Here is a 26,740-nt window from a genome sequence, read left to right as displayed (position 1 = left end):
GTCATTAGAGAAAGAGGCAAAATGAAGTGCGATACGAAGCCTGGGAAGACCACTAGAATCCGTGGGGAGAAGGCCTTATAACCTCGTAATTGCCAATCCTCTTCACTTCTGAAATCCCCTCATCCCCGTCCTCTCCAAGTCTCACCCAGATGATGCTATGCGCTTGTTATTTGCTTAGCTCAACCTACTAGTTGCTGACTTCTTGTTTCAAGGCCTGTCATGATACGGCTCCAGTCTCTTCTCTCCACATTAACATCAACTGAAACTAGATCACTCCTGGTTCCTGTTTTCTGCACTTGCTTTTGCCTGCAATCTGCCTGTAACACCTGTTGAAAATTCCGCCCTTTAAAGCCTGGTTCAACTCCCCTCTCTGGAAGCATTTCAGATCTCCCAGAACAGAAAGCATCTGTCTCTTCTGTCTCATGCTACTTTGCTTAAAACTTCTTTATGGTACCTTTTATTAGTTCTTTGTAACCTACCAGTTTCTATACCACATACTGTTTGCCTTCTGCCACTATACCCGCCCATGCTCCTATCTGGGTCAGCTTCTTCCCTTACATGCCTCCTCAGTGACCACTCCTATTAGCACACAAACATGCAGTTTCAACCAGCTCAACAGTAATCCATGCCTGACATCTGCACTGTCTTTCTTTCCATTTTCTCCTACACCTACTCCAGACACTGTCCCCTTCCACTCCACTGACAGCCCATCAAGGTCACCAGTGACCTCCGTGTTCTCCTTTGCTAATTCTTCATCTCCCAACCCCATGACAGGATCCTTGGATCACTTCTGTCTATACTCGACCCTAGTGATCCTATTCAGCTTCATGTTCTTAAATATTAAATGTAAGTCTCCTGTCCAGACCTCTTCCTCTGAATTCCAGACTCATATCCAACCACCTATTGTACAACTCTAGAACGTGACACACTTCTCACACTTAGTATGTTCAGAATCCAACTCCTGACCCCTCCCTCTTCCCCTTCCAAACCCGCTCCTGTCATAATCTTCACTACCTTACTAGCCAAAAATCTTGGAGACATCTTTGACTCTCTCTCTCTCTCTCTCTCTCTCACACACACACACACTCTCTCTCTCTCTCTCTCTCCATGTGTCAGCATTTCCTGTTGGCTCCACTTTCCTACTTGATTATCCAGTATCCTAACTGGCCTCTCTGCTTCCATCCTGGGCCCTCTATAGGCTATTCTCAAATAGTATTCCTTATGGTAGGCCGAGTCAGACCATGTTTTATCTTCTGCCAAAAGCTCTTTCGTGGATTCCACTCAGTAAATGTGGAAGGAAGTGTGTCCTCCCCCATCCCACTACCTCCCTGTTACCTCCTATTACTCTCCTCCTTGATCCCTCTGCTCCAGCCACACTGGCCTCCTTGCTGATCCCCCAACACACCAGGCATATGTCCACCTTATGGCATCTGCAGACCCTTCCCACTGCATGGAAGGCTGTGCTTTCCCCCAGGCAGGTGTATGGGCTACATATTTCCAATATTTATGCAAGAGCAACTTCAGTGAAACCTAAACCTGTGACCCACTACCACCACATTCCTTCCGCCCAGCACTCCTGCCCCTTTACACTGCTTAACTCTTCTCCACAGTACTCATCACACACACACACAGCTTTTGTCACCTGCCAGAAACTCCACGAGGGAAGGGATGAAGGGATTTTGGTTTGTATTATTCCCTGATGTAGCCCCAACACACAGATCAGCACCTGGCATACAGTAGAGGCACAATAAATATTTGCTGGTAGGCCTATAAGGATCATGCCTTGTTCTGCTTTGTAAGCCCTACAAGAACTTTTACATGGTTAAAAGTAGGCACAAGAACTTGCATTTGGTTAAGCTTAAAAAAATGCACTGAAAACAACAGCTCAAAATAAGAGTCACATCACTGCTTAAAATGGGAAGGTTTATTAAGGTTTTTCCTCAAAACGAACAGCCAAGCCCAAGCTTCTTAAGAGAAGCGATTAGCAGGAAATGTATGTCACACCTTGGGCCCAGAACCACAGGAAGCTTCTTAACAAGCCAAAGAACTTGCATCCCCAATTCACTTTTAAAGCTCTTGTTGATGTCTGCAAAACAGAATCCATGTTGCCTCCCAGAAAACAGAACTAGGCACCCAGTTCAAAGTCTCCAGCTGTTCTCAACAAGAATATTTAAGCAAGATATATAGCATTAAATAAGTGCACTACACATTCAACACATTCAACAAACCCAAGATGAAGTTATAGTAAGAAAAATCCATGTTCAATGCAATGTCTATGCTACATTTTCAAGAATAACTTGCATTTTTTTTTACATTTTTGGGGACTAGAAATGCTAAAATCTGGGTGGCTAGACTGCCTCAAAGCTCACATTCATTTCCTTCCCGGCAAGATGGGCTCTTTCCAGATCCTGGACAAGCACCCAAACCACTCTGCCCTTTTAAGTTTGGAGCTGAGTCAAGAGGGGCTATTTTAACACACATTTAAGTAGCACCTTAAATAAGTATAAGACCCAAACAAAACAAAAGGTTATTTTACAAGTTATTTTCCTCCTCCGAATACCTGACAATTTCTTCACACTTTGGTTTCACTACACACATATTTATGAGTGTATTTTACGCCCTCTAACATTCTACTATGATTGCTTACAAAGGAAAATACTGAGGTAATCTTTGTATCTTTCTGTCCCTCAGTCCTGAAAACAAAAATCGGATACATGAACTGACAAATATATGTGTACCTATGAGGATAATGAGGCAAAATATTTGAAATTGGGCAGGTCCAGAAAATGCAGAATGTTCATATGTGGAGAAAAATAGCCTCAGACCAAGTAACCTATTTTAATAAAGTTGGTAATAAAGATCAGTATCTTCCCAAGGATTGACTTTTTCCAAGTACATTCTAACTCCAAAGACGCACACTGTTTCACCAAGGAGTAAAAGGCAGCCAGCTATGATGGCAAACCAAGCTGCCAAATACAGGTTAGTTCAAAGTTGTAGGGGAAGAGAAAAACACCAATATCCATCTCTCTCTAAACATTCCTAAGAGAATTTGCCCTGCGGCCACAGTTCAATGAATTACAATGCTATTCATATCTTTGACGAATTTCTTATATCTTCTCTGCCCAATTAAATTGCAAACTCTTGAGGGAAGGCCTTCACACCTCTTTGTGAGGCACACAGTATTTATAGAATAGATGGCTTGAATATATACTTTTAATTCAATGGTAGAAGTGTTAACTGATACTGAAGCTCCCCCTGGTGGAGGGTAAAATTATAGATTATGTATTAACTTAGTTTCTAAAACTAAGATTGTTTGGGGACACTATTAAGCCATTAAGGTTGTTCGTATTCTAGTGGAAAAAAAGCAAACTACCGACTGTGACATCAAGCCTCCTTTAAATTAGATATTACTCATATAACCAAAGTTAATATACTTTAAATAGCCATAAATACTAATATGGTGTCAGTTCTTGAATATTCACCATATGAGATTCATATAATATCCTTGAGGACTTTTTGATTTTTTCTGCTATAAAAATATACCGTATTTTCAGGCACCCTCCCCTCTGGAACCAAGACTAAGGACTTCACATAGGGACAATATAAAAGCACACCTATCTCACTTTCTGACAGGATACCTTTCCACCTTGCTCAGCAATGGCAGACTTCTTTGAGATAACAATGCATGTCTCTGAATTCAGCTGGTCCTGCTCTGCACACTACTGTGTGCCACAAGGGCATTTTTCTTCTCAGTTCTACCTTTATCCCAAGTAGACTGTGTAAGATGTAACAAAGGAATCCAGTACCTGCCATCTTTTCCTACCATGTCCTAAAACAGAGGACATCGAGTTATGCTACTTGTCAAGCAGACTGTAACTTGGGAGTTATTCTTATTTAAAATAATTCCTACTTAATCTGGCAAATAACGACACAATCTATGTAACAGGTAATATTTAGCAATGTTTGCTCGCTTATGAGATGTTTATCTATGATTTTAAGTCCAAAGGAATGTCTGAGAGGTGAGTTTCAAAGCAGAATGACTTTAGAGGACCTTAAAATATGCTACACTGACCTGGACAGACTGGCCCTTATGCTTCACTTTTTTAAAAAAATTTATTGCATTTATGAGATTTTTGGCCCCTCAGTCCCAGACATATGTATAACTGAATCAGTAGAAGGTAAGTATTAGGTAACTAAGTTTATTAGAAACTTAAAAGAATACAATTTCCAAAATTGCTTTTTACAATATTTTAACATTTTCTCAGGTTGGTCAGAGCTTACATTTGAAATCTGATCTTTAAATTTCAATTTAGTAACTGATGGGGCTGACCACACTCCTAGGAAGTCTCAACAAGGCATGAACACTGCTTCACGCCTAGTTGCAACGAGACAGCATCTAGATCCCTGAGCAATGATTTAGACCTTCTAGGACTGGTTTCCTCCTCAACATTCAGGGACAAGGCACAGGGTTTCCTCAGCTTGTTTCTTTCCTTCTCTAGCACTTAAGTGGCTAACAAGCTGTTTTGCTCTACCTCTATGGTGTACATAAGTCATATCACCCTAGGTCCATGTCCTACTTACGCCCCACTTTTTGTAAAAAATAGAAAAAAAAACTGGGAAGGAAAGGAAAAGCACCACTATATAGCCAGCTAAAAATTTAAATTAGCCATCTTTTCCATATGACTACCACTATACTACTCCATATACAGTTGAAGAAAAAGCAACTGACACATCCTTTATATGCTTTTTCACTTTTACCCACTTCTCTTAGATTCTTCGATCTATTATAAAGCAAACTTGAAAATATTTACATTAACATTTCATTGGTGGACTTATACTCAACAAATTAACAATGGCAAAATGATTCCCTTGAAATTACAACCTGTGGAAGATTTGAAGTAGTAAAAGTTAAACCCTGATACAGTATTAAACTTATCTTTTTACATATAAAAATAATACACAGTGGGATATTTTATTCAATAAGATACAATCTTTAAGATCAAGAGAGAATATACAAAACTATTGTATGTAGTCTGATGTATTTTACTGTATAATAGGAATAAATATATATAGAACAGAAAGTGCGAGGTCTGTTTGTAGAGAAATCACCATTTACTTAGGGGTTTAAAGCCAAGTGTTCTGCAGGTACCAGCCAGGAAGGAGCTACTGCTGCATTTAAAACAATGTGATCATTATAAAATAAAGGCCTTAAATCTATAAACAATAACAAAAACACACAAACCAAATGAAAATGTACTAAAATTTAATCATTCATAAAAGCTGTAATTTAATCTGACAGTAAAACACAAGAAGCAATATTAGAGTTGGTTTAGTATATTATATATTTTAGCTTTGAAAGCCATAGAAATCAGTTATCCCAGTTTTTTTTCTCTATAAAAGACCCATTTTTCCAAAGCATTATGCACAAACAATTTTAATTAGAATATAATGACAGAATGATATTTCATAATTTTTTAAATATAAAATGAAGTCAATGACTCAAAAAAGTTATCTGCTGCAATGAGTCTGAGGGGAAATTTTCATAGTCTATATCATTACAGATATAAAGTATAATGGTTCAACTTTTTAGTGCTTGACAGGGAGGAAACATGATAAAAAGGTCAATATGAAATCATTTGATTATAGTAGCAATATCTAACATTTGAAATGCATCCATGCTCTTTTGTATAATCATATTAGAGTCAAGTATATTTATTTTCACATCTGTTATAACTGCTATTGCAAAGGAGAAATACTATTGTCTTATTTTCCAAGAGATATACACAGAGCAATTCTTTTCTCCAGGGAACTTGTGCAAACCAATATAAGATCTAAATTCTTCACATAATATATAAAACAGGAGAAGCCTCTTCAGATTTATTTTTTGAAGTCTGGAATGCTGGCACTTTCCAATTAGGCAACAGTTCTTCATTCCTGTAATCTAGAACATTGAATAGATACAGATATATATATACTGATATATATGGTTAACCTTGATGTCAGAAGATGATAGTAAATAAGTAGATATCTAATAATACAGAGAGAAATAATGATCTTGGCTGATCATTATTAGATAACTAAATTATATTAAACATATATAGTAACAAGGGATTTTAAACTCCCTTTAAAAATGTTTAAAAAATAGTTTTATTATACTTAGTGTTTCACAATGTATCTGGCAGTCCTGTCTGTAAAGAGGAAAACACTGATTATTTCATTTCTACCCCACTGTCATCTTATTTTTAAAGGTTCCTTTTCCACTAAGGAAACAACTCATGCCTGCATCAACTTCCCAATGGAAATTCTTTATTCAACCATTTTATGATTATTTATATTAGGGTTACCTATTCCAATTCAGGCTAGGACAAGAAGAAATGATACAGAAAGAGCTGATGCCCATTTTCAAGGGCAGAAGACTCAAAGTTAGGTTTACTGCTCAGCAGAAAAGAATTAGGTTAAAGGAATAATTTCCTGAAGATGAATTTCTTTCCTCAGTTTTCAAAAGTAGGACATATTAGAAAGAGACTAACATGTTTCAGTATGATTTTACCTAACAGCTAAGGCTAGGTAAGCTGCCCTTAAGGTTCACATACTCTTACTAAAAACATTTATAGTGGCTATTTAAATTTATTCCATATCTCAGTACTTCTTAATGGGATCAACATGGCACTTCAAGTCTATAATCACAGCAAAATGCTCTGCAAAGTATTCTGATTACTAAGTGACCTATTATTTGGTATTATCAAATATGCACAGAAAAAAAATATGCACAGAGATGTCAGGTAACATTAAATAGATTGTAAGCTGAATTACCTATTAGAGCCTAAGAATTTATGCAACCAGGATGAAAGTCTTATTTCTAGATTTAGGTCAAGATTTCTCTCCTCTAAGGTAAAACTCATAGTAGTACACTGTAGGGTGTGTGCGAATGAATTTTTCCAATAGGCCAGGAGATGGCACCTCTTCCTTTAGACATAAGCTAAAAGGACATTTTCTGAGAACTGGAAATTAAACGAGGGTCAGCTAAGATAATGATAAAAATGAGCCAGTCAGGGGCCTCCCTGGTGGCGCAGCAGTTAAGAATCCGCCTGCCAATGCAGGGGACACGGATTCGAGCCCTGGTCCAGGAAGATCCCACATGCCATGGAGCAACAAAGCCCATGCACCACAACTACTGAGCCCGCACTCTAGAGCCTGCAAGCCACAACTACTGAGCCCATGTGCCACAACTACTGAAGCCCATGTGCCTAGAGCCCATGCTCCGCAACAAGATAAGCCACCGCAATGAGAAGCCCGCATACCGCAACGAAGAGTAGCCCCCGTTTGCCGCAACTAGAGAAAGCCGTGCGCAGCAACAAAGAACCAAAGCAGCCAAAAAAAAAAAAAAGCCAGACAACTATAGAAGAGTTAAATACATTTCAGAACAGGAACTGGAGTTCTCATTTTTTCTACCTTTGTACCCTTACCTAAAGAAACACAAATACCATCAACTTTAACAATAATCACCTTCAAGGAGCTGATGATTTATAGTTACTGACTCAAGAAAAGGAAATAAAAGGAATCCAAATTGGAAAAGAAGAAGTAAAGCTGTCACTGTTTGCAGATGACATAATACTATACATAGAGAATCCTAAAGATGCTACCAGAAAACTACTAGAGTTAATCAATGAATTTGGTCAAGTTGCAGGATACAAAATTAATGCACAGAAATCTCTGGCATTCCTATATACTAATGATGAAAAATCTGAAAGTGAAATCAAGGAAACACTCCCATTTACCATTGCAACAAAAAGAATAAAATATCTAGGAATAAACCTACCTAAGGAGACAAAAGACCTGTATGCAGAAAATTATAAGACACTGATGAAAGAAATTAAAGATGATACAAATAGATGGAGAGATGTACCATGTTCTTGGACTGGAAGAATCAACATTGTGAAAATGACTCTACTACCCAAAGCAATCTACAGATTCAATGCAATCCCTATCAAACTACCACTGGCATTTTTCACAGAACTAGAACAAAAAATTTCACAATTTGTATGGAAACACAAAAGACCCTGAATAGCCAAAGCAATCTTGAGAACGAAAAATGGAGCTGGAGGAATCAGGCTCCCTGACTTCAGACTATACTACAAAGCTACAGTAATCAAGACAGTATGGTACTGGCACAAAAACAGAAAGATAGATCAATGGAACAGGATAGAAAGCCCAGAGATAAACCCACGGACATATGGTCACCTTATCTTTGATAAAGGAGGCAGGAATGTACAGTGGAGAAAGAACAGTCTCTTCAATAAGTGGTGCTGGGAAAACTGGATAGGGACATGTAAAAGTATGAGATTAGATCACTCCCTAACACCATACACAAAAATAAGCTCAAAATGGATTAAAGACCTAAATGTAAGGCCAGACACTATCAAACTCTTAGAGGAAAACATAGGCAGAACACTCTATGACATAAATCACAGCAAGATCCTTTTTGACCCACCTCCTAGAGAAATGGAAATAAAGACAAAAATAAACACATGGGACCTAATGAAACTTCAAAGCTTTTGCACAGCAAAGGAAACCATAAACAAGACCAAAAGACAACCCTCAGAATGGGAGAAAATATTTGCAAATGAAGCAACTGACAAAGGATTAATCTCCAAAATTTATAAGCAGCTCATGCAGCTCAATAACAAAAAAACAAACAACCCAATCCAAAAATGGGCAGAAGACCTAAATAGACATTTCTCCACAGAAGATATACAGACTGCCAACAAACACATGAAAGGATGCTCAACATCTTTACTCATTAGAGAAATGCAAATCAAAACTACAATGAGATATCATCTCACACCAGTCAGAATGGCCATCGTCAAGAAATCTAGAAACAATAAATGCTGGAGAGGGTGTGGAAAAAAGGGAACACTCTTGCACTGCTGGTGGGAATGTGAATTGGCACAGCCACTATGGAGAACGGTATGGAGGTTCCTTAAAAAACTACAAATAGAACTACCATATGACCCAGCAATCCCACTACTGGGCATATACCCTGAGAAAACCATAATTCAAAAAGAGACATGTACCAAAATGTTCATAGCAGCCCTATTTACAATAGCCTGGAGATGGAAACAACCTAAGTGTCCATCATCGGATGAATGGGTAAAGAAGATGTGGCACATATATACAATGGAATATTACTCAGCCATAAAAAGAAACGAAATTGAGCTATTTGTAATGAGGTGGATGGACCTAGAGTCTGTCATACAGAGTGAAATAAGTCAGAAAGAGAAAGACAAATACTGTATGCTAACACATATATATGGAATTTAAGAAAAAAAAATGTCATGAAGAACATAGGGGTAAGACAGGAATAAAGACACAGACCTACTAGAGAATGGACTTGAGGATATGGGGAGGGGGAAGGGTAAGCTGTGACAAAGTGAAAGAGCGGCATGGACATATATACACGACCAAACGTAAGGTAGATAGCTAGTGGGAAGCAGCCGCATAGCACAGGGAGATCAGCTCGGTGCTTTGTGACCTCCTGGAGGGGTGGGATAGGGAGGGTGGGAGGGAGACGCAAAAGGGAGGGGATATGGAAACATGTATATGTATAACTGATTAAATTTGTTATAAAGCAAAAAATTAAAAAAATAAAAATAAAAAATAAAAAAATAAAAATAAATAAAAATATAGTTACTGACTCAAGATTTCACTAAAAGCCTAAGCAAGCATTTGGCCAGAAGCTGTTTTTCCGAAATCTCACTACCAGAGGCAATCTGTGACCTTTACTCCTTTCTGTCTGTTTTCCCTCTACTTCATTTCAAAAAGGGGTACAATTACTCAGTTGTTTCCCCTAAGAGAGATTCATTCATATCTCTAAGGAAGCACATATTAGTTAATTTGGTGCTCTAGAAGATGTAATCTACTAAACAGACCCAAGAGACTTACAAGAGTTTTAGCACAACCAACTTTCCTCTAAGCAGACCCAGTTTAGTAACAGTCCCATAATTAGCATCAAATTACATCATAAATCCACTCCATGAAAATATTCTTTTATGGTAATGTTTATAGAGTTGATGAACATAAGTAGAAACTGTTCAGGGGATTTAAATATATAATTAAAGGAAAACAAATGGTCCCACACGGCCTGGTTGCTTACGTGATAGGCAGCTTCAATGCGGCCACTCATTTCTCTCCAATGAGTTCACTTAATGAAAACTTAAGTGGTATTTAAAGTCGACTACTACCTACAGACGTACAGAAGAAACATTTGAAAGAAGTCAACCCACACCTGAGGGGAAATGACTTCTACAACTACAGACATACCAACACACATCCGGCAGAATGGCTCAAGGCACAAAGGCTGACAATACCAAATCCGGGGGGATGTGGAACTTGTAAACTGCTAGTAGGCGTGTAAACTGGTACAACTACTTGGAAAAACTTCTTAGCAGTATCCACCAAAGCTACCACATATATAGTGTAGAGTCCGGCCATTTCATTCATACACACACACACACAGCAAACAGAAATGCATGCACGTGTACATAAAGACTTGTACAAGAAAGTGCACAGGATAGCTTCATCGACCACAGGGAATACAGCAGAAGCAAGAAGAACTACAATCCTGCAGCCTGTGGAACAAAAGCCACATTCACAGAAAGATGGACAACATGAACAGGCAGAGGGCTATGTACCGGATGAAGGAACAAGATAAAATCCCAGAAAAACAACTAAATGAAGCGGAGATAGGCAACCTTCCAGAAAAAGAATTCAGAATCATGATAGTAAACATGATCCAGGACCTCGGAAAAAGAATGGAGGCAAAGATCGAGAAGATGCAAGAAATGTTTAACAAAGACCTAGAAGAATTAAAGAACAACAAACAGAGATGAACAATACAATAACTGAAATGAAAACTACACTAGAAGGAATCAACAGCAGAATAACTGAGGCAGAAGAACGGATAAGTGCCTGGAAGACAGAAAGGTGGAATTCACTGCTGTGGAACAGAATAAAGAAAAAAGAATGAAAAGAAATGAAGACAGCCTAAGAGGCCTCTGGGACAACATTAAATGCAACAACTTTATAGGGGTCCCAGAAGGAGAAGAGAGAGAAAGGACCAGAGAAAATATTTGAAGAGATTATAGTCGAAAACTTCCCTAACATGGGAAAGGAAATAGCCAACCAAGTCCAGAAAGCACAGTGACTCCCATACAGGATAAACCCAAGGAGAAACATGCAGAGACACATAGTAATCAAATTGGCAAAAATTAAACACAAAGAAGAATTATTGAAAGCAGCAAGGGAAAAATGACAAATAACATACAAGGGAACTCCCATAAGGTTAACAGCTAATTTCTCAGCAGAAACTCTACAAGCCAGAAGGGAGTGGCATGATATACTTAAAGTGATGAAAGGGAAGAACCTACAACCAAGATTACTCTACCAGGAAAGGATCTCATTCAGATTCGATGGAGAAATCAAAAGCTTTACAGACAAGCAAAAGCTAAGAGAATTCAGCACCACCAAACCAGCTCTACAACAAATGCTAAAGGAACTTCTCTAAGTCGGAAACACAAGAGAAGAAAAGGACCTACAAAAACAAACCCAAAACAATTAAGAAAATGGTCATAGGAACATACATATCGATAATTACCTTAAACGTGAATGGATTAAATGCTCCAGCCAAAAGACACAAGATTGCTGAATGGATACAAAAACAAGACCCATATATATGCTGTCTACAAGAGACCCACTTCAGACCTAGGGACTGAAAGTGAGGGGATGGAAAAAGATATTCCATGCAAGTGGAAATCAAAAGAAAGCTGGAGTAGTAGCAACACTCATTATCAGATAAAATAGGCTTTAAAATAAAGAATGTTACAAGAGACAAGGAAGGACACTACATAATGATCAAGGGATCAATCCAAGAAGAATCTATAACAATTATAAATATATATGCACGCAACATAGAGCACCTCAATACATAAGCCAACTGCTAACAGCTATAAAAGAGGAAATTGACAGTAACACAATAATAGCGGGGGACTTTAACACCTCACTTACACCAATGGACAGATCATTCGAACAGAAAATTAATAAGGAAACAGAAGCTTTAAATGACACAATAGACCAGGTAGATTTAATTGATATTTATAGGACATTCCATCCAAAAACAGCAGATTACACTTTCTTCTCAAGTGCGCATGGAACATTCTCCAGGATAGATCACATCTTGGGTCACAAAATCAAGCTTCAGTAAATTTAAGGAAATTGAAATCATATCAAGCATCTTTTCTGACCACAACACTATGAGATTAGAAATCAATTACAGGGAAAAAAACGTAAAAAACACAAACACATGGAGGCTAAACAATACGTTACTAAATAACCAAGAGATCAATGAAGAAATCAAAGAGGAAATCAAAAAAATACCTAGAGACATATGATAATGAAAACACGACGATCCAAAACCTATGGGATGCAGCAAAAGCAGTTCTAAGAGGGAAGTTTATAGCTATACAAGCCTACCTCAAGAAACAAGAAGAGTCTCAAATAAACAATCTTACCTTACACCTTTCTAACCTTACACCTAAAGGAACTAGAGAAAGAAGAACAAACAGAACCCAAAGTTAGCAGAAGGAAAGAAATAATAAAGATTCAGAGCAGAAATAAATGAAATAGAAGCAAAGAAAACAATAGCAAAGATCAATAAAACTAAAATCTGGTTCTCTGAGAAGATAAACAAAATTGATAAACCATTAGCCAGACTCATCAAGAAAAAGAGGGAGAGGACTCAAGTCAATAAAATTAGAAGTGAAAAAGAAGTTACAACAGACACCACAGAAATACAAAGCATCCTAAGGGACTACTACAAGCAACTCTATGCCAATAAAATGGACAACCTGGAAGAAATGGACAAATTCTTAGAAAGCTATAATCTTCCAAGACTGAACCAGGAAGAAATAGAAAATATGAACAGACCAATCACAAGTAATGAAATTGAAACTGTGATTTAAAATATTCCAACAAACAAAAGCTCAGGACCAGATGGCTTCACAGGTGAATTGTATCAAACATTTAAAGAAGAGCTAACACCCATCCTTCTCAAACTCTTCCAAAAAATTGCAGAGGAAGGCACACTCCCAAACTCATTCTATGAGGCCACCATCACCCTGATACCAAAACCAGACAAAGATACTACCAAAAGAGAAAATTACAGACCAATATCACTGATGAATATAGATGCAAAAATCCTCAACAAAATACTAGCAAACAGAATCCAACAGCACATTAAAAGGATCATACACCATGATCAAGTGGGGTTTATCCCAGGGATGCAAGGATTCTTCAATATATGCAAATCAATGTGATACACCATATTAACAAATTGAAGAATAAAAACCATATGATCATCTCAAAAAAAAAAAAAGGAAAAAATACAAAGTGAACAGGCACCATACTTGTTCCTGGAAAGAACCCAAATGTCCATCAACAGCAGAACATATAAATATATTGCTAGTATAGTCATACAATAAAAATAAACTACTGCTGTATGCAACAAGAATTATTCTCAAAAACATTTTTGAGTGAAAGAAGCCACACATAAACACATTAAGTGTTTTTGTTTCTGTTAAGTTCAAAGAGAGGCAAAACTAATCCATTGTGTCAGGAATCAGGGCTGGGATTACATCTGAGGAAGAATGACTATTACTGATATATATGAGTGTGCTCACTTTGAAATATTTCATCAAAAAAAATTATTTTCAGATAAACCACTGTTCCACTTCAATTCAGCTTGAATTTCGGTGTGACCTTGGAAGGCTTTCTATCCATTCAACCACTATTGTTTGAACACCCATTCTGTACCAGGCACTGGGGACGTACTGGTGAGCAAAACAGACATGATCCTTGCCCTCCCTCAGACAGCTTAGAATCTCATGGAGAAAGAGACAAATTATCCAGTAGATGAACATATCTATAAGTTATGTAAAACATTTAGAAATTACAGAAGTCTGGAAATACCCGAAGAGGTGAAATGGGAAGTGGTTCATGTTGGGGAAAGCCCAAAATAAGAGGATGAGAAAGGTATTTGCTCTGCTTTTAGCATCTTACCTGGCTCAGAGCTGCTGCTTATTGTGGGTCTAAAGCAGCAGACATGATTTCTTTTTAGGCTTCTTCTTTTCCACTGGTGTTTTTCTATTTATCTGTCTGACCAGGTCATAAAATATCTAAATAAAAGCAAGAAAAAGTACTTATTCAACCAATATTTGAGACCTTGTTCCAGAAAACAATCTTGATTCTGTGAAATATTATTCTGCTCTTGGATCTGTATTTTGCTGCTTTGTTTTAACAGCAGGTTTCTAAGAAGCCTCAGCTGATTTTCAGTCAGGGTAAAGCACAACTTACCTACTTACAATGAGGGAAATACACTTGCTCTTAGAGATATTCAATAACAAATTAATAAAAAGAATTAGTAGTGAAAAAAACAAGATAGTGAAGTAGAATCTTCAATGCTTCAAAAACCTAATTATTAAGAGAATAGTTAATGCTTCACTTATATCTTTATACTTGCTTTATTTTTTAAAAAGTTCAAACTTACAGAAAAGTTGCAGGTACCAAGAACTTATGTATTTTCTTCACCCATATTCACCAGTTAGTAACATTTTGCCAAATGTACATTTTTCCAAAGAAGAAATGCAGATGGCCAACAGGCACATAAAAAGATGCTCAACATCGCTCATCATCAGGGAAATGCAAATCAAAACCACAATGAGATATCACCTCACAGCTGTTAGAATGGCAATTATCAAAAAGAACACAAATAACAAATATTGATGAAGATGTGAAGAAAAGGGAACCCTCCTACACTGTTGGTGGGAATGTAAATTGGTGCAGCCACTGTGGAAAACAGTATAGAGGTTCCTCAAGAAAACGAAAAACAGAGCTACCATATGACCCAGCAATGACCCAGGAGGACCCACTCCTGGGTATATATCCAAAAAAACCCAAAAACACTAATTTGAAAAGATACATGCACCCCTTGGGACTTTCCTAGTGGTCCAGTGGGTAACACTCCATGCTCCCAATTCGGGGGCCCGGTTTCAATCCCTAGTCAGGGAACTAGATCCCACATGCGTGCTGCAACTAAGAGGTCCGCATGCCGCAACTAAAAAAAAAGATCCCCAGTGCCACAACTAAGACCTGGTGCAGCCAAAGTAAGTAAGTAAAGAAGTAAATAAATAAATAAATAAATAAATATTACATAAAAGATACATGCACCCCAATGTTCATTGCAGCATTATTTGCAACTGCCAAGATATGGAAGTATCCATCAACAGATGAATGGATAAAGATGTGGTGTATATATACAATGGAATACTACTCTGCTATAAAGAACGAAATTTTGCCATTTGCAGCAACATGGATGGACTTAGAAGGCATTATGCTAAGTGAAATAAGTCAGACAGAGAAAAACAAATATTGTGTGATATCATTTATATGTGCAATCTGAAAAATACAACAAACTAGTGAATATAACAAAAAAGAAGCAGACTCACAGATACAGAGAACAAACTAGTGGTTACCAGTGGGGAGAGGAAGGGGGGAGGGGCAATATAGGAGTAGGGGTTAAGAGGTACAAACTATTAGGTATAAAATAAGCTACAATGATATACTGTACAACATGGGGAATATAGCCAATATTTTATAATAACTATAAATGGAGTAAAACCTTTAAAAATTATGAATCACTACACTGTACACCTATAACACATATTATTGTACCTTCAATTTAAAAAATAATGGTCCTAAGATTACAAGCCTAAATTAATTGTTGAAGGGGGGACCCCTTCATTTACCCCGCTTTGGGATAAATAGATTTATCCCAAAGCTATTGACTCATTTATATTCTTTTCTTTCTGGTCCATCCTACCCACTCTCCCATTTTCATTAAACCATTTAATTCTATTATCTTATTTCTAAGGAAGTTGAAAACATAAGAGTTTATGAACAAAATGGTAGTTTCTGTTTCACAACTCCAAAGCCCTTCAAGAACTTAATATTCATAAGCCATAAACAAAATCTCATTAGTTCCCCAGCCTCAGTGCATAATCTAGAAGTGAAAAATAACAAAAGGATAAACTAAAATAGTAAATTAATCAAAACAGCATGTTTCTTCATGGTAGCCATGGGTTTCTGGCACTAAACAAAATGGTAACTGGTTTTGTGGTATTACCCTTAAGGATTTCCTTGGCAAACGGTGCCTACCTCACAGCAGCAGTGATGAGGGCAAGTTCGAACTATAGTTATTTGGTTAGATATGCTGAAAGCCCTCAGTCTAGGTTCTTCCTCATCCTTCTGAACTACAGAAAAATCTAGAGGGAACACAGAATAATTTCTCAATCCCTCTATCATTCCTTAATTGGGATGTTTTGATTCCAATTATTATTCCAGCATCAGCAAAGAACAATTAACTCTTGATTAAGACTGATGTGATTCTGATACAACTATGTACTACTTTCAAAACACAACAAAAATGATGAGTTTTTTTTACTTTTTAAAAAATATTTATTATTACTTATTTATTTATTTTGGCTGTGCTGGGTCTTAGCTGTGGCACGCAGGATCTTCGTTGCAGCATGTGGGATTTTTTTTTTTTTTTTTTTTAAGTTGAGGCATGCGGACTTCTTACTTGCGGAGTGCATGCGGGATCTAGTTCCCCGACCAGGGATCAAACCTGGGCCCCCTGCATTGGGAGAATGGAGTCTTACCCACTGGACCTCCAGGAAGGTCCCAAGAGTTTTTTTAAAAAAATTATATATTATATATTCTCTGATATAGATAGTAGAGAATTAGAGGGCAATATAGTTAAGCAGGATGTCCCTGTATGATTTCAAACTTGAGTCCAAGAGTTCAATTGTGTGAAAGTATGATCTCTCTATCTTCAGGCACTCAGAAATCACACACATATTTTCAAGGCATTAGCTATCTGAGGAACTATTAACTACCCCCAAAACTCTGTAGTTGGATTATTAGGCTATCAAGAGAAAAATATTAAAAGAAAGAAATTATTACACTTTCAAGAATTTCTAGCATAAAGTTTATATGTTTTCCAAAAGAGTAAAGAACCTTAAGTAGCTGATATATTTCATTTTGTTGTATTTTTTTTTTTCTATTTTTGTTTTATAAACCTTCATGTCAACGGTTGATTTTAATGAGGCTACTGTGAAAAAGTACCTCTGCTGCATGGGAAACTGAAACCAGAGGAGGGAGATTTAGTAGCATGTAAGTTCCCACAAACAGGTAATGCTTGAAAGGTAAGGAATACCTCCGGTCCACTGTGCTCACTGGACCCTGGCCCAACTCAACCTTGGCCAAGCGCTATGAACTTGGTGGTCGGGTACCAGTGAGGGTGATCACAGGACAACAGGAACTAGATCTCTAAGGCCAATCATCCTGCAGATGGTCACCGTGCACTTCTACTCCCCTAGCCAAGCTCATTGTTTTACCTCATGTGTTTATGTGTTTTACCTCAAAGTTTTCTCTCTTTTCTTTTTTGGTGGTGGTGGTGGGGAGACTAAACCAAAAATTAACATTTTATGATCAGCCATGTTTTTCAGGATAACATCTATGAAACTGTAATTCCACAACAGAGAAAGTTGAAACTGGAAGCATTTCATACTTCCTTTCATTTACTTGGCAGTGAATTAGAAATAACTGTTGTTGAAGATCTCAGCAGGACTTGTTCCCCATTAGGATGTAAGCTTCTTGAGGACAAGAATAGTGTCTGTCTAAAGGACTGTTACCCTGGTATCTAACACAGTGGAACATAGGAACACAATGAATATTTGCTGAATAAATAAAATTTATGAATTTCTTATTTTTATGTATTTATTAAAACTGGTTTTACCTGAAAGGCAAGCTTTGACTTATTATTTGTAAAACTTATTTATTTATTTATGGCTGCGTTGGGTCTTCATTGTGGTGCGCGGGCTTCTCATTGTGGTGGCTTCTCTTTGCTGTGGAGCACAGGCTCTAGGGCATGGGCTCAGCTGCTCTGCGGCATGTGGGATCTTCCCTGACTGGGGCTCGAACCCGTGTCCCCTGCATTGGCCGGCAGGTTCTTAACCACCTCGCCACCAGTGAAGTCCCACAACCTTACATTTTTTTCGTGCCACATGTTTAAAGTAATTTGGTCATTTAAAAAGTCAAATAATAGTCTACAACCATAATATCAGTGAAGGAAAAGTGACCAAAAGAACCAAAGGCCAGAGAGAAATTGTAAGCAAAAACACACCAGAGGACTCTGATAACCTAAACCAGTCTTAACTCTCATCTATGTTGTAAGTGTGCTGAACTCTGACTGATTACCTGTGATGCTACAAATGGCAAGCACACTGGCAAATGAAGACTTTTGTACTACTGGGAAAGGAAAGAAGCCTATTCTGCTTTTTTTTTTTTTTAAAGAAAAAAAAAAGCCTTATGTTAAAATTAACAAAAGGAAAGGAACCTCTTAAGATTTTGCTTGATGTAGTGGTCACAGTTGGGGATTGCACTAATCTTTTAGGGATCCAGTAAACTATTGGCCCTTTATATCCAGGCAGGCAAGCTTACTTGTTAAGCATTCCTGTCCCCAGCTATGTTCTCAGGATAGTGGAGTAGTTAAGTCACGGACAAAAAAAGCCTTATGCACCTGCTGTATCAGGCCTAAAAGACTGAGTGAATTATAGTTCTATATCCATCCACACTCACAGATTCTTCCCTTTGAGTCATGCACCAAAGGGAAGCAGGACTCAAAACACCAAATTCCATGATATCTTTCTGTACAACATAAGTTCATTACAGTAACTACTTTGATTTTTTTATTTTTCTACTTGACTTTACAACCTTTTTACACACATCTGCATAGGTAATTGTTACAATACAAGGATGATGTGACAATTTTCACACACCACTTTCTGGCTTATCATTTAGAGGCTTAGCAGGACTTTAAAAAACATATTCTTTAACTTAAACTACCTCTTTGCCAACAAGGTAAATGTAAGTGTCCTCATCACAGCCATCAGAGTGATTTCATATAAGAGAAGGAATATGGTTTCTAGGAATTACTTAGTGTTTTCCATAAATTGATAGATAAAGGCTACTTAAAAGAACACCACTTTTTCTTTTTAAAAAAATGTTTTTGGCTGTTAACTTGAAAGAAAGGAAACTAAAAAGGCACTTATTTGTGCTGCCTAGCAGCTGTAGTTTACCTCATTAACGTTGATCTTCGACTTTGCAGAAGATTCTAAAAAGGCACAGTTACACCACTGTCTTGCTAAATTCTGACCCTGTTCTTTGCCAACTACTCGCTCATCTTCCAGGTCACATTTATTACCAACCAAAATCATTGGAACCTGCGGGAAGGAAAAAATCATATAATAAGCCCTAACATACTTGTTACTCAGCCTTTTATAAGTAAGCAACTACCAGCCACTAACTGAAATGTGTTACTTGGGACTATAATCTTCATCAAGTGCTTAAAAAAAAGTGTATGTACGTGTGTTGGGGGGAAAATGGAGGGGGAAGAGACAGAAAAAATATGGACGAGATTCTACAACACTGATCTGCTAAATTATTTTAAGACTATAATCCCAAAATTATCAGGTGGACTAATGCTAATGGCTGAATTCCAAGTAGAAAAATCTGAAGGAAAAGGAACCTCCTGCAATACTCATTGTCTTGGTGTGTTTTAAGTGCCTCATCTCACAGGACCAAAAAATGCCAATAGTAGCGGCAAGACCAACACGTTAATAAGTTTTACTTCTACAACTGATATCTAAATCTGAAGGCTAGCTTAGGCGGGATATTAAAGAGAAGTAAGAATAAAAATACAGCCACTGAGTAGCTATGTCTTCATCTACAACTCAATCTTTAGTTTATTACATGGGATAAAGAGATTAACATTACCAGAGTTCAGTGATTTGCATGTAATTGCCTATGAAAAGAGAACTCTCTTAGATGAATTAGTCATGGGAAGAAAGAGAACTATTCATTAGGTTATGGTTGGTCATGAGTCATATGGTGCAAATTCCTCCCGCCTACAGTGTTACCCAAAGTTGAGGTCCTAAGCAGGTGCCTATGTTCCCATTAATAATGAGAGAGAACACACAAAAACAGAGAAGAAGGTACAAATGAAATTTTATATCCTAATTTATACAACTTTTGAAAAGGAACTTTCTGTAGCTCAAAACTGAGACAAACGTAAAATATACATTTAATCTTTGCAAAAAGGCACAACAACAATGATGCTATTCATCAAATAAGACAAGAATTCTAAAACAGTATATTTTACCACAATAAAAAATTAACGTTAAAAAAGAATTCTAAAACAAAAACAAAATTAAAAAATATAAAAATGCAAGTTAATTAAAATCTTTAACATAATTCAAAGGAAAAAACTAAGTAAAAACTGTACCAACAGAATTTTAGAAATAGGAACACAGCATTATGGTTCTTAATAATGTTCTCTGAACAATTTCTGACATAACTACCAACTTTCCAAGCCCAACTGGAGTCCCCCTTCTTCTACCAAGTACTCTTTGATTCTTCTTTCTCCACTGCACTTATGACCCACATAGCACCATGTAGGTCATAAGTGCAGTGGAGAAAGAAGAACTTTACATATGTGTCCTTCTTTTCTAACCGTCTCAGCATATTATCTGTAGGTAAATTTAGAAAGCTTAAAAATGTTTTTGGTCACCAGGGCTCTTAGGCACATGGTAAATACCCTCTAAATCCTCTACTGATAGAAAAAATGGACACTTTTTATTTGGCCACAGAGAGATGGCAGTATGCTATATATAGAGAGAAATACTTACATCTTCTGTGTCCTTAACCCGTAAAATCTGTTCCCTCAGGTCTTGTAAGTCATTAAACGTGGACTGAGCTGTAATAGAATATACTAGTGCAAACCCTTGGCCATTCTTCATATACAAATCCCTCATCGCTGTAAATTGCTCCTATAATAAAAAATATACAATTATAAATATGACTTCTTAAATGTATATTGAAACAATTTAAATCAGAATAATCACAAGTGAGCTTCTGAATTTTTTTCTTTTTTAATGTATGTATGTATTTATTTTTTTTGGGGGGGGGCTGCATTGGGTCTTCGTTGCTGCAGGCGGGCTTTCTTTAGTTGCAAGTGGGGGCTGCTCTTCGTTGCCGTGCACGGGCTTCTCATTGCGGTGGCTTCTCTTGTTGTGGAGCATGGGCTCTAGGCACACGGGCCTCAGTAGTTGCAGCACGCAGGCTCAGTAGTTGTGGCTCGCGGGCTCTATAGAGCAGGCTCAGTAGTTGTAGCACACGGGCTTAGCTGCTCCACGGCATGTGGGATCTTCCCGGACCAGGGCTCAAACCTGTGTCCCCTGAATTGGCAGGCAGATTCTTAACTACTGCGCCACCAGGGAAGCCCTGAATTCTTTATTACATGTTATCATGACAGGAAACATAAGACGTGACACACGGTTTCTGGAAAATTTGAGATGAATGTTCCTGTCCCCTACGTACATGACTAGAAACAACTACAGAATTAGAAGGGAAATCTTAACCACTTTAATTGTTTCTGTGTGATTTAGAAAAACTGCATATAGTTCCTTTTTATATACAGATTTTAATTATTTTGGTGCTACAAAAGATGATGTCCAAGGTAGTGTTTTTGGAAAAGAGAAGTTCAAGTACTGAACCCTAAGGCCCTCCAACACTAAGAGGTTGGGGAAATGAAGACAAATCAGGAAAGGAGACTTAGGAGTAATGAATCATACAGGGAGAAAACCAAGCAAGTGTTGTTTCCTAGAAGTCAAATGAATAAAATTTTTACAGATAAGGATAATGATCTACTGAGTCAAAAGTTGCTGAAAAATCAAGGAAGTTGAGGATATATCCAAGGGATTGACTATGAATGACCATGGACTTGAAGCTGTGTAAAGAGGGGGTTGAGGATATGATGGATAATCAAAGATGTTAGATTTAACAGACTGCAGATTACAGCCAGGTTGAAGGGTATGAAAGGAAGTGAGATGGAGAAACAAGAGATGGTTAGTAGAGAGTAGGACACTTGAAAATGAGATTTAAGATGGTATTATGTTACTGGTAATCATATAGTCTAGGGTAAAGACCACGGGCATGAATGGCTGAAGCAGGGTGGAGGTCAAGGAACTGAGAGGCCAAGCTACTGGATCATCTATATTACCCGTAAAGATTCTATTTGGATACTAAAATCACCAAGAATTCGGACTAAAGCAGTGTTGGAGAAAGTAAGCAAAAATCCTCAAGGAGTAAGGAGTGATCTAGAACAAGATCAAAAAGCATCGACTACTTTCCAAACGTTATGCAAGGCACTGGGGACAGAGAAGTAAACAGAAAATTACAACACAGCATGCTGAGTGCTAGGATGGTAAAAATACAAGATATTTGAGAGCACAAGCGGAAGATCTCTGCAGAAGGGGAAAATTTTCTTAATTTGGACAAGAGGAGGAAGAAACAATGCCCTTACACTTGTGGAGGCTGTGAAAGGAAGAAATAGAAAGTACTTTTTTTTTCTAACTGTTGGGGTCTTTGAGAACAAAGGAGAATCATTGCTGATTCAGAAGCTAGGAAATTTGGGGGTTGGGCGAAGTGGCAAGACAGGGAGATCTCAATTCAGCTGATATAAGAAAGAAGGAGTTCCAATGATCCAAAGTTTCCTATTGGAATCAAGATCCATTTTCCCACAAAAGAGTAGAAAAATATGGTATAATTCGTACTCTAATTGCTCCAGTCTGCTTAAGTTTTTTTGATCTGAAGCTTTCTCACCATTTATAAAATTATAGTGGGAATATTTGTGCTGAATTTTAAAACAACTTAAAACATTTAAGAATACCATCCAGGGCTTCCCTGGTGGTGCAGTGATTGAGAGTCCGCCTGCCGATGCAGGGGATGAGGGTTCGTGCCCGGGTCCGGGGAGATCCCACATGCCGTGGAGTGGCTGGGCCCGTGAGCCATGGCCGCTGAGCCTGCACGTCCGGAGCCTGTGCTCCGCAACAGGAGAGGCCACAACAGTGAGAGGCCCGCGTACCGCAAAAAAAAAAAAAGAAAAAAACCATCCATTTTAAAGCTAGGAATTGCCTAATAGGTAAAGTCTATGTATATGGAGGGAAAAAAAGAAGAAAATCATTCAATGTGTGCATTTTTTGTGGTAGTATCATTGTGACAGAATAAAACCATCATTAATTAATTAAACAATTAAAAAGGTGATGACAAATGAAGACAATGAAAATAAAATCAAATACACAGAGCTCACCACTATATAAAAGACATTTTGTGCCAAGTGATTTATAATCACTATCTCATTTGATCATTATAAGCACTCTATAATGTACTAAACGTCATTATACTCATTTAAGCATGTGAAAAATGAGGCTCAAAATAATCCTAAAGATTTTTGTCAGAATACACGTATCTGTCACCAGTCCCTTGAAATGTTAAAATGCTAATAAAAAGCAAAAAAGTTTTTTAATAAATGAATGACCATGGTGTCAAGAGTTAGTCTTATGTAAACCCAGAGAAATACCTATTTTAACTAAAATTCTGTATTTAAAATACTTTCCTTTTGTTTGTTCGTTTAAAGCACTAAGAGCATAATCCTTACCTCAATACAGGGAAAAGAAACTCAACACACAGATTCTGTAGGTGAATGCAACATACAATTTAATAGTGATATGTGGGCATTAAGTACATCATAGATAGTTTCACGCACATAAGAAAATTTAAGAAGCCCTACATTTAGAGACTTAACGTTCTTAATCAGAACAAATGCTTTTACTCACAGAAATCATTCAGGTGACCAAATACTGTTCACAAATGAAAATCTGTCCCCACCCCCGCCGCCAAAAAAAAGAGAAAACATCCTTACTGTTCCTGCTGTATCCAGGATTTCGAGCATACACTGTTGGCAGTCTACTTCAACTTGCTGTTAGGGTCCGGGCGGGGGGTGGAGGGGGATGAAAAAGTAACATCAAAATGTCAGTCTGTTTTCCTCCCACCTCTTCACTCAAAGTCCTTATTTACAACTATAACACCTTTCTCTAGCAGTTTGCTGTATTGGTGGAGACCAACTTGGTACTACAGTAAAGAACAGGAGGTCTCAAACACATTCTATTAATAATACAGAAGCTAGGACTGTTAATCCTGAGTTTAGGTATTTTTCTGACCATTATGAACTCTGAGTAATGATTTTTGTTATTACTAGAAGCCAATGGTCATATTCTGCAATTTAAGAAAAACTGCAACAAACAGGTATAGTTCTAACAGGGAAAAAAAATGTATGAAGTATGTATATTTATATTATCTTCAAAACAAAGCACAAAAGCAGCTCAAAACACAGCCAATATCTGGGGGTAAAGAAAACTTTGCCAATTTACCAGATTCAAGTTGTCAAAGTTTTACTAAAATATGCCCCAAATTTAATACAAAGGAAATTTTTAAGAGATAAAGGGAACACAGTAACACTGAACCTATATAGTTCTCAAGACTTTAAAAAAAGGTACTTCTTTGGAAAAGCTGTGTGTATAAGGTGAAATTTCATATACTGAATTCTACTTTCCCAGGGCTTTATAGAAGAGAAGGTTGTCCTAAAGAAAGTATCAACTATTAGCTGTGAGGAAAATTTTTAATAAAGAAGGGATTAAGAAAAGTGCTTCAACACTCAAAGTACAGATCTCCGTTTGTAGTTAAAGCTTTAACCAGCAGCTTATTTGGGGGAAATTTCAGTAATGCACCATGGTCTTCTAAAAATAAACATATTAACCTAAGGACTATTTTAAACTCTGCTTCTCTGCCAGATCAGGAATTGATGAGGAGCACCACAGGTGGATGTACAAACTCACTGTCTACCACTTATGGGACAAATGTGATAATAACCTGCACAATCTGTGAATGGGCATGTTCAATGAACAATGAATTAGGTCTGTAGTTTCTCAATATATATCACAGTTTTGTTTCCAATTTACAGATAACGAAACTGCTCTGCCAGTAGGCTTGATGAACTTAATTCAGCAAAAGTTACAGCACTATTTAAAGGTAAATTTTAAAACATCTACCAAAGCAATCCTTCCTTATTTGTTGAAAAGCAGGTCAATCTTTTTGGGGGGCAGTGGGGTATATCGTTGGTTACTAGGCCTTCTTACAACACTGTCTCTTCCCCCCCATAACATACTTGGGAAATAAAATCATGAAAATTCTCCACAATTCTAGCTAGTCTTATAGTTAAATAAAAGAGTATTTTTTGTCAAGACCAACTATTAAATTTTTTTTTCCTTTTAAATAAGCTTTACTTTTTGGAAAGCAGCTTTTGGTTCACAGCAACACTGAGCAGAAAGTACAGAGTTCCCATACACCCTTTTCCTGCTCCCTGCTAGCCTCGCCCACTATCAGCATCCTGCATCAGAGCGGTACATTTGTGAGAATCAATGAACCTTCCTGTATCAACACATCATTATCATGCAAAGTCCACAGTTAGCAGTTTTACTCTTGATGTTACACTTTCTATGGGTTGGGACAAATGTACAATGTCATGTATCCACCCTTAGAGTATTATACAGAATCCAACTCTTTAACTTTTTACAGTTTAAAGGAGAAATATTTTTTAAGTTATTATGCAACTAAACAAAAATAACTTTCAGTTACTATATAACTTCAAGCATAAAGTGTTCTTAATTTTAGTTCACAAAAAGAGTAATCAAAAATATACCTATTTATATGCAATTCTTCTACATTAAAAGAATTCCCACCAGGAAAATGTGTACATTAAAGAACAGATTACTAATCAGTAACAGAACATGGAGCTTTCTATAGCTAATAAGCAGTGTTCTACGAAAAGTACTTTGTCTTGGTGAAACTTTTAAAAACAAATACAGAACATCTGTATCATTTCTCAAAACTATTTTCAAAAAAGCAATTCCATGGATCAAGTTTTAAAGTCATAAGAAACTACTTGTAAGCATGTGTATGCAAGTTTCATATTTTACCTTTCTGTAGGAATCTTCTATCGTTGGGTCATATTTTTCAACAAAAATTCCCTGAACAAATTGAACTGTCTAGAAATTTAAAAAAAGCAGACAAAAGTTAAGGACTTAAAAGAAAAATCAGCCCCTCTTAAATGTTACTTAACTTCGCAAAGTGGTAACGGTTAAATGTAATTATATGAAAACTCTGTGTAAACATGCAAATGTGAAGTGTCATTATTTTTCAATATAAGGATACATTCATAATTAAGAGTACACTTATGAAAGGAGGTGGTCATGTTAAAAACTGCCAGCAATGCTGCTGCTGACACTACACTGTTAAAATAATTACTGTATTAAGTTTTAAAATACAACGAAGATACAAATAAGGACATGGATTCTAATTTACTAAAATGTGAAAATTTATCAGTATTTAAACTCCTATTACCCCTCTATGTATCTATAGCAAGTTTTATCTCATACCCTCAAAGGAGAGAGACAAATGGTTGTAAATTTTAAAAAGTCTTGAAACAGTCTTTCTAATTGTGGGGGAAAACAGAAGAGGGAATTAAAATTTATTGAGTTTATTAAATTTATAATGACATTCAAATTTCATATTCACCCCAGAAGCAGTTATTTTTCTGATTTGCCAGCTGAGATTCAAACATATGTCTTCCTGATTCCAAAGCCTTACTCTTTGCATAGGAAAACATTACCTA

The 26,740-nt window shown here is 37.1% G+C and overlaps 1 protein-coding gene across 3 annotated transcripts in view; it reads right to left on the bottom strand.

The window, feature by feature from the left end:
- Positions 1-5,093: 5,093 nt before the first annotated feature.
- RAP1A (RAP1A, member of RAS oncogene family) overlaps positions 5,094-26,740 on the bottom strand; it is a 78,793-nt gene continuing 57,146 nt past the window's right edge. For all 3 annotated transcript variants that reach the window (XM_082616188.1, XM_082616189.1, XM_082616190.1), the window contains exons 3-8: positions 26,046-26,114; positions 23,933-23,989; positions 20,859-20,999; positions 19,251-19,394; positions 14,113-14,228; positions 5,094-5,941 (exon numbers count right to left, since the gene is read on the bottom strand). In XM_082616188.1, the coding sequence (XP_082472314.1) occupies positions 14,142-14,228; positions 19,251-19,394; positions 20,859-20,999; positions 23,933-23,989; positions 26,046-26,114 (498 nt within the window). In that variant the 3' untranslated portion in view covers positions 5,094-5,941; positions 14,113-14,141. The remainder of the gene's footprint in view (positions 5,942-14,112; positions 14,229-19,250; positions 19,395-20,858; positions 21,000-23,932; positions 23,990-26,045; positions 26,115-26,740) is intronic.

This window comes from Mesoplodon mirus (assembly GCF_964341445.2).
Source record: "Mesoplodon mirus genome assembly, chromosome: 3".
In the NCBI taxonomy this organism is placed as follows: Eukaryota; Metazoa; Chordata; class Mammalia; order Artiodactyla; family Ziphiidae; genus Mesoplodon; species Mesoplodon mirus.
The sequence above is the reverse complement of the archived record's forward strand: the minus strand, read 5'-3'. Positions and strand labels throughout refer to the sequence as shown.